The following is a 9,178-nucleotide window of genomic DNA, read 5'->3' as shown; positions in this document are numbered from 1 at the left end:
TTATCTTAGCAGCTTTGCTATAGGCCCTTGGCTCCAAAAGCTTTTATACAGATGTCTGAGAGGAAAATAGTTGTATGTAATTAAGGCTATTTCCCAAACAGCCTAGGAAAGTTGCCAGAGGCTTTCCCTGAATTGAGATGGTGTGCTGCCAACAGTGAATATCACAGCCTCTGGATGGAAGATGAAGATCTGTCATCCTCAATCACCCAAGTCAATGCAACTCCAGAAAACGTTCCCTTGTCCATCATTTCATAGAAGGCGCTAGAGCAGCACCAAGTTTTATTAGTATTTTCATTCCCAAGTCATCCCTTCTATGGGAGGATAATGTTGCACTTTCATTTTCCGCTGTAATATTAGGCAAACCAACCATCAAATATCCTAAGATCTTCAGATTCCCCTCTGAACTGTCCTCTAGAAACACCATTTGTGCTTTAATCTGGCTTTTAAACAGGGACAGAGGAACAAAAAACTGTTTGTTTGCGACTAAACATCTGAAAGAATATAGTAGCAGCTGATCTGGGCTGAGGCATCAACACAAAGTGATGATTGTGAAGAAGACAAAGCAAAGAACTCGGGAGCAAGAGACTCTGAGCAGAGAACTTGCTCTAATGTGCATGCTGGGTGTTTCCACCAGCCCAAAGGCCTCCATCTGGAACAAAGACAAAGCCAGGAGGGGCTCCATAGCTTGTTACTACCTGAACAGAAAGAAGTCACTGCCATCAACAGCACTGTGCAGTTTATTAACCATTCAAGTACAGTAGCATCTGGTAAGATTGGGACAGAATTGGGATTGAAAAGTGAACAGATATTCAGCATCTAACAGTTTGAAAGAAGCCACTACATACTCTCTTCACAAATGTTTTCACAGAGCCAATGCAGTACTAGCCATTAACTCAGTACACCAAGGTACTGAAGTAGAAAAGATGCAACAAGAAAAATAGCTACATTAGAAAGACCAACACTTTAAAAAAGAGTAAAACACTTTTAGTTTCTCCCCTTTATCCCCTAAAACAACATCTTACAGTCTGGATCTACCTATACAGTCCTACATCAGCTTCTAGAATATTTGTCAGGAGGGAAAAAATAAAATGACACTGGCCAGTACAGTCTTTGGATATTTAGGAAGGGGAGGGGGAGAAAGTCAGTTCTCAGAACAAATTAGTCAGCTTCAGTCTCATCAGCAGGATCTTTGGATTCTTTGTTCTTCCGCACCTCTTCAACGTGCTTATCCTGTAAAAAATTATATGTATTGTCAGTCGAATAAAAAAATTTGTATTGTCACTCCCCAAAGGACCCAACACAGCCCATAGGAATCGCAAAATCTGAGTTCTACGACATCATTTTCCAACCTCCTGGGCCAGTTGTGGAACCTGGCCCAGTAGAATGGCTAAGCCTTCCACTGCTCTTCCAAAGGAATGATCAATTATGCTGGAAACTACTGAATAGCCCATTTTGAATTAAGATACCCCTTAATGTGTTAAGCCCCAAAACTGATAACAAAAAGGCACCAAACATCTTTTATCAAGGCAATTAGTTTAAGCCAACATATTGATGCCTCGAACTCCAAGCTCTTATACCCCTCTGTAGAACAAGAAACTAACCTTCTCTCGCAAACGCTCCAGTTTGGCAGCCATTTGTGCCTCTCGGTTCTCTTTGTTAGCTTCCATTTTGTGGGTCAGTTTCTCTTCCGCCATTTTACTGAAGTTGTTGTTCTCTTCTATTGCTTTCTGAAGCACTTCTTTCTCGTGCTCTCGTTTCTCAGCAAGCTGCTTTAAGACCTCAGCTTCATGGGACTGGAAAAAAGTTTTAACAGACTAGGCTCTCTGAAATGTCTTTGGCATTGCTTAAAATTACAACAGAAAATTATTTATCAGGGGGATTGAAGAGGCAACTAGGGGTCCTTAAAATAACACTGAAATTAGGACCTGAATTATCCCTATTATAAAATACTGTGAAAATCATCTTCTTTTTTCCAGTGTTTGTATTTACTTTGGAAAACTGCCCATATCTGTTCAGATTTCTTGCCTTATTGTCCTTATACAATTTACTGCTTAATGGTATCCAGAGGACTTGAGTAATATGTACTTAGGAACAGCACTTTGTTTCAAAGAAAAAGAGCTCATTGTAAAAATTCTAACCCTAACTGAGAAATGGATTCACATGTCTTTGGAAGCATCAGTATGCAGGTGAAGCAGCAGAGTACACATGCCACTGGTTGCTAATTCTCTTCTCCAGTATTTTAGTCAGGACTGGCATTTCATTACATTTAGCCAGTTACTATGTAAAGCACAGGCTAATAACCCCAGGGTCAGGGGTAATTCCTAAAAATAGTCCCTCTGCCCAGCCTTCAGGTGTGTTGCTTTTTCCTACTCCATGAATTCAAACTACACAGAAAAGCAGGCAGATTGACACACCAATGTAAACACTGTCATTCTTGGAGAAGTTAATTCCATGTTGACAGTGGGTCACAGTACACATGGCATGTGGCACTGAAAATATAAGGCACATGTTACAGCAGCTTAAAAACGGATCTATATATGTGTGCATGTGTGTGCTAAACTTCAAACCATACCAGCGGTACTCATCTGGGTAGGTTACTACTTTATCTTTTTGTGCCTCAGTCTCCCCAACTTTAAAATTAAATCCACCCACCCTAATTATAGTTGGGAAACGGAAATTAAATAAATAAAAATTTATATAAAGCTATTTCTTTTATTTTTTTGGTGGCATGGGGTTTGAACTCAGGGCCTCATATTTGCTAGGAAGTCACCCTTACTGCTTGAGTCATTCCACCAGCTCTATATTAAGTCCTTAATAAGTAGAATAATATTTATTTCATGTCAGATGGGTAATGTGCAGACATCGTAACAAGGTCTGAGGGAGGCACATGTCATACAAAGGCGTGAACACCCAATCATCATGCTTATGAACCAAAAAGGATCTAGAATAATATGGAGTGAAAGAAAATACACCAAAATATTAACAGTGGCTATTTCTAGAAAATAGCATAACAATTACCTTTAATTTCCAGTTATAGCTTCTGTATTTCCCAATTTTTCTAAAAGCACATTAATATTTGTTAATTTTCCTGATTACTTCTTTTTTAAAGATGGCTACTTTATAACAGAATTGCTTAGGTAAGAGAAACACCACAATACCACATCCTAGCAACTTAAAATGTTTTTACTGGGGCTGGAGGTATGGCTCAAGTTGTTAAGCACCTGCCTTGAGAATTCAAACCCCAGTAACCCCATTCCCCCGAAAGTCTTTACTGTACAGCTCTCAAAAAACAAAACAAAACTAACAAGACAAAGAATCACCTGCTAACAAATGTCTTTTTTTTTTTTTTAAAGAGAGGAAGCATGTGAAGCATGAGCTTTGGTTTCAGACACACCTGGGCTTGAATTCTGGCTCCAACACATACTAGCTATACAACTTCAGGAAAATGACTTAAAATTCCATAGACTCTTCAATCTCCATTATCTGAGATAACACCTACCATGTAGACTCACTCTATTAAAACAGCTGCCACATACTAGGAGCCCAATAAATGATCACTGATATTTTCTTCTAGCCATTGCAATATAGTGTAGCTATAATTTTGTTTTTCATCCTGGTATGGAAATAAAGCCAGTTCGACCATTACATTAATAAATACTCGTCTTCTGCGAATTATCATTTTACCTTGCGTCTTTCTTCTGCAGCTTCTAATTTCTTCTGAATTTCCTCCAGGGAAAGATCCTTCTTCTTTGGAGGGGAAAGGGGGAAATCTGGGACAGATTCTTTTGACCGAGGGCTGAGAATCAGCTCAAAAGCCTGGCCTGAGGCACGCTTCTCCAGTTCCTTCACCTGAATATCTAGAGTTGATCATATGATAATTCAGAAAAAGGGGGTTCACCTAGTCTAATAAATGGTTCTATTTTCTAAAAACCAAATCAATTTAATGAATAGAATCAGGACTGATGTAGTTGTATTTATAGTCAAGAAATTATTATTTAAATACCATCTCCCATAAAAACAAAAGCTCAACATCTTTGGATCAATAAATACTATTTTGAGCAATTAGTATTTGACAGTTATCTTAATGAACAAAAGAAAAGACTTGTGCAAACTCCACAAATTTGCTTTGAGCCAAGCCCAATCGAATCGTCTAATTATGAAATAATTATGAGCTCTCAGTCCATTCAAGTGATAATCATTTTTCTTCTTAATTATTCTTATTCACAAAATAGGTTTTTGTTAAGACCAAAACACAAATGTCAAATTAGAGCTTAAGACCCGAGCCACCTTCTATTCTAAAATTGTAAGCCCATCACAATTTCAGCTTTTGTGAATAGATTACCTACCAGAAGAAGCCATGGTGAATAGAAGACAAGAGACTGGCAGTGTACTCTACACAATCCACTGGTAGAGAAAGCCCTGAAAATGATTTTCAAAAGCATGCAATCAATTTCTTTTCATTTCTCTATGTCACCAACACAAAGGAACCTAAAATCACATTCACATAAATCAACGTCAAAAAAAATCACTATATGTAATTAAGACGCCATAACCAGGAAAAAAATTATCAATGTTTTTAAAAAAACATTAAAATATACTGGGAAATTTGAACTGAATTACATTGCTTGCAGAAAAATCAAGTTAACTGAGCTTGCTCTTTCAAAAACTAGCGCTTGGAATTTTTAAAATTAGAGAAAGGTTGAGTCTCAAGGCTGAAGGTCTCCTCTGTCCATAAACTATTTATTTTTCGTCCCCCAAAATATTCCAGATTCAAACCAACAGTGAGATTGGAGCCATCTTAATACTGCCTACAACTCATTGTGCAAATGAACACCCAGCCCTGCTTTGTCTGTGTCTGCCATGGTGGATAACAAAACGCCCAAGCTAATAGTAACCAATAACGTTCACGTCCTATTGTTTCCTGGGTTTAAGCTGAACCTCATGGTCATTTTCTTTTTTTTTTCTGAGACAGGGTTTTTAGCGATGTAGCCAAGATTCGTCTGAAATTCTAGATCCTCCCACCTCAGCCTCCCGAGTGCTGGGATTACAAGCACGCACCACCACACCCGATTCAGATTTCAAATTATAAAATTTGCTGCCTTATGTCGTAAAAAATCCGGTATCTCTTTTTCAAGATCATGACTTTTGCAGCCCCTAAGCTATTACCGAAAGCATACAACAGGTTCCAAATAGCTACTGAAATCCGAAGCAGCGAAAACGTCTAGCCCAGGCACAGCATCCCTTGGATGGGCGTGGCCCTGGCCCAGGCGAGCAAAGCGGGCCGACGCCCCCGGCCAATCAGAGCACGGCCTGCGCTCCGACTCCTGGCCCCGCCCCCTCCTTCCCCGCGCCTTTTCGAATCTCCGCGAACTCAGCACCCTGGAGCCCGCGCGCGTGGGAAGGGGAGGGCGGGGCGGGGCCAGGCCAACGGTCCTGTCTGGTGACCCCGCCCCTCCCGAGCTCTCCGGCGCGGATGCCCCCCACAACTCCCGCCAAAACACCTTGAGGCCCCGCCACCCCAGCGTCAGCTCTGCGGGTGGGGCAGACCCGAGGAAAACAAGCCGCCAGGTATCCCAGCTACTTCCTCCCGTCGCCTTCATCCCCAACCTGTCCCCCCGATCTGTCCGCAATCCCAGCCACGGAAATCCTAGAGCCCTCGAGGGCGCCGCCCCTCTCAGTCACGGGCGAGGGCAACCGAGGGGACGGACGCGGCGCTGGCCGCCCGCAGCCTAGTCGTAGGACAGCCGCTCCACGGGGGCGTGCCTCCAAACAATGGGGACACCAGAGGAGCCGCGTCTGCAGAGCGAGACAGGGGAGGCACACGAGGGCCCACGCCCCCTATTGTCTCCAGAACTGCACCCCGCGACTGCCACCCCAAGCCAGCCCAGTTGGCCGCACCCCCTCCCGACTGCCGCGCCCCCAGAGAGAGGGGACAAAGCCCAGGCTCCGCCCGAGCCACACACAAAGCCGGGGCGACCCCCCGCCCACCAGCCCCTCCGACCCCGCCCGCCGACCTCCAGCGAGGGGCTGCTTCCAGGACCCTGCCCCTCCCGCCGGCTGCGACCCTCACGTCTTCCTCAGCCCGCCGTCACCTCCTTTCCTAAGAGTCCCACACCCACCTGCTCCGTCCGAGCCGCCTGGCCACACTCTGAGCACCAACAGACCTAGCCGCGCACAAAAGCGCCAAACAGCTGCACGTGATCTACCTTCGGCGCTCCGCATTGGCTGAGAGGGCAGCCTGAGCCGGCCACGCCCCCACGCCCAAGCAAGCCACGCCTCTCGGGACCGAAGCACCTCGGGAAGTGTAGTTCTAGCCTGCGGGGCAAGTGGACAATACGAGGGGTGGGAGTGCTTTGTTGGGGGTTCTCCCTAGGTGTGACCAGGGAGAAGGACGGCTTTCTCAGAGCGGAAGAGGGCGTTGCAGTGGCCCCCAGGACTGAATCTGAACAGGATCTCCATCTCTTGGAAAAGGGCGTGGTGGAGTGGGGTAGGGGGTCCCGCCCTACCTTTTAGACCTTGGCTTCTTGGACTCCCTTGGTCGAGCCGCGAGCCGCGTGCCTCGCCACGCCCCAAGGGCAGCATTCGGAGGTAGCTGTGTCCCTTCTGGTGCCCCACCTAAGACGCGTAAGTCCTTGTGACAGGACAGTGACACTCCACGCCCTTGCCTGGTCCCCTGCCCTTGACGTCCTACCCGACACCAATCGTGTCACCTGTATTGTGAAATCATCATTAGGTCCTAACCCCTCAGCGCTAACGGGTCATGGGCGTGGTCCTTCCCTCTACTGTATTCATTTTCTCTACCATTCTCAGCTTCCTGACTTGGTGGTCAGGGACCTTTGCAGGAAAGCATGAGGCTCGGAGAATCCGATCTCTGTTCTAACAAAGCTATTCGGCTTAAATGCAGACTCCATCTGCTCCGCCAAGCCTTTGCGGTGATAGGGAGGGAAGAGCAATGGCAGTTCTAGACACACTGACTGCTGCTTTTGTTCTTGGAGCACGTGCTCCCCAGAACGGTGCTGGCCTCCTTTTAAGAATCAAAACAAAAGGAGCCACAAGGTCACTGTTCCTTCTGGCCTGGATACAGCAGAACCACAGCAGAGGCACAAAGGAAATTGATCTGACCCTGGGTGTCTTAGAATGACTGGTCTCCCTTTCCCAACAAAAAGAGAAGAAAAGAAATAAAATGTCTGTAGTTCCCAGACCTGTCCACCCACTCCCCTGACCAAAGCTGGGTCCTCAGGTGGTGATCATTATACCAAGGACCTGTTTGAAATGCTGACTTAGTAGAAGGAACACTTTCATTTTATAAATAGACTTGGTCTCCTCAAACCAAGAAACACATAACACCAATTCTCTGGAAACAAGAGTCCTAATTTAAAAACACTTTCATGTCTAGTTAGTCATTTGGGATGTGACAAAGATAAGACACAATTAATAGGTGCCCAGGACAATGAAAACTGGATCCTATAGGCAGCAAACAGCACACAAAGCAAACAATTAGCAATGCATTGTTGCCTGAAATATGCTTGTTGCGGCTTTTTCTCCAACAATCGCCCTTGTGTGGAGTCACCTCCCTACAGCATATTCAACTGGTTTTTGCTTAGCATGTAAGCAGGATCAGGAATGATTCAGATTCTGAATTCTGAAAGCCTCAGAACAGCCAGGTGCTTCCTTCTTCTTTTCTAAGCATTTCTCAGAAATCATACAAAAAGCTGGACAGGAATGGGATGAGACCTTCCTTGAAAGTGATGAATGGCAGGCAACACAAATGAATAAGGACCCCAAGGCCAAGAGGACTACTGCCTCCTGAACCAACCTTTTATACTGAAGTCTTTGTACTTGATCTGGAGGTTGCATAAGAAGGGTCCCACCAATTTGATCCTTTTTTTTTTTAATACAAGAAAGTACCGCACAAAAATCTCACGTTTCTGACTATTAATGTTGTGACGGGGAAAAAAATGATCTTTCAAAACACTGATTATTTTAAAGCACTTACACTACTTCCCCCCACCTTTTCTTTCTCCCTAGAGCAGATGTCTATTTCCATGGAAACCACTGCTAGGAACGTAGATGTTGGAACTCATGTAGATTTTTAATCTTTTTTAGCTAGGCCTCTTGGCTTCTGGGTTTGTTGTGAGATGCCTGGTCTTGCCAGTCTCTGTGACAAGGGTTTCATGAGATAGATCCTCACTGATGCTTGGGGACAGAGGGGCCTAGGATGATCCTGTGAATATAAAGATGTTGTGGTTGCTTCTTATCCTTTTGGCTAAGATCAAGTGTAGTAAAAAGGTGCTTGTGAGGTGGGATGATCCTTTATCTTTAGGATGGGGTTGCGTTTCTGAGAGCCAGACCTTGGATATCTATTGTCAACTCTTCTGGGTATTCACATATGGTCCCTGGAATAGGAAGGGCTTTTGACTGTCAGGAGAGAAACTTGCTTTGCCACTTCACTTTGGAGAGCGGCAGGTCTCCCTTCTGGAAAGCTTCCTAAAACTAACAAGATCCACTCTCTCTTGAAAAGGCAGCAAGGAGTTAATGTTCCCATCTTGGAACTGACTTTGCCCATGAGAATTATTTTTGCTTCTGTTCAGATGGTTTGGTCGGATTGTTACAGAGCTAGCTGTGACTATGGATTAGCACAAAGTGAAGTCGAGATATGGCAGCCATCCAGCTTATTTGATCTGTGTAGACAGCTAAAGGAGAACACTTCAGGCTTCAAAGTCCAGAAGGGATGTCTACACTGATGAAATGCACAGGGCTGTTGTCAGATCTCCTCTATCCCCAGAGAGACAGCAGCCTTTGTTCATTGTTGGTTCTGAGGCTGCAGAGGCTGTCTCCCACATAGGCGCTGCTGAGTTCCCCCTGCAGCTCATGGGCCCTGTCCTTGGCCAAAGGGTGTCATAGGAGAGGTTTTTTTCATTCCCCCAGCCTCTCTGTTCCCTTTATTTCTAGTCCTTAGGATCTATGCTTTAGACCTCTCTTCCCTGTTCAAAACCTATCTGTGAATATGCTATTTCACACAGCTGTCTCCCTCAGACCAGTAAGTCCTAGGGGACAGGAGCGCTGACTGTGTCTTGTTGCCTAGCACTGGGTTTGGTTCAGAATATTTGCAGAGAATGTTAGGCAAAAGTAACCTCTTGGCTGGGCATGGTGGCTCACTCCTGCAAATCCAGCTACT

At 44.8% G+C, this 9,178-nt stretch overlaps 1 protein-coding gene and 1 non-coding gene across 3 annotated transcripts; both read right to left on the bottom strand.

Annotated features, from left to right (window-relative positions):
* Window positions 1–719: 719 nt before the first annotated feature.
* Window positions 720–6,202, bottom strand: Stmn1 (stathmin 1). Of its 2 annotated transcripts, none has more exons than XM_020158694.2 (5): window positions 6,120–6,202; window positions 4,347–4,419; window positions 3,685–3,857; window positions 1,602–1,793; window positions 720–1,230 (listed from the first exon to the last, which is right to left on the bottom strand). In XM_020158694.2, exons 2-5 carry the CDS (start codon window positions 4,357–4,359, stop codon window positions 1,159–1,161), a joined length of 450 nt encoding a protein of 149 aa, XP_020014283.1. In that variant the 5' UTR covers window positions 4,360–4,419; window positions 6,120–6,202; the 3' UTR covers window positions 720–1,158. The 2 variants fall into 2 exon arrangements, with proteins under 2 accessions (XP_020014283.1, XP_073937047.1); XM_074080946.1 differs by lacking the exon at window positions 6,120–6,202 and adding an exon at window positions 5,167–5,253.
* On the bottom strand, window positions 2,839–2,941 carry LOC141425385 (small nucleolar RNA U13). The gene has a single exon (XR_012450436.1). It is a non-coding gene; the product is annotated as a small nucleolar RNA U13 (small nucleolar RNA).
* Window positions 6,203–9,178: the final 2,976 nt, after the last annotated feature.

Source organism: Castor canadensis, chromosome 7, assembly GCF_047511655.1.
Source record: "Castor canadensis chromosome 7, mCasCan1.hap1v2, whole genome shotgun sequence".
NCBI classification, from domain to species: Eukaryota; Metazoa; Chordata; class Mammalia; order Rodentia; family Castoridae; genus Castor; species Castor canadensis.
This window is presented reverse-complemented; position numbering and strand designations above follow the sequence as displayed.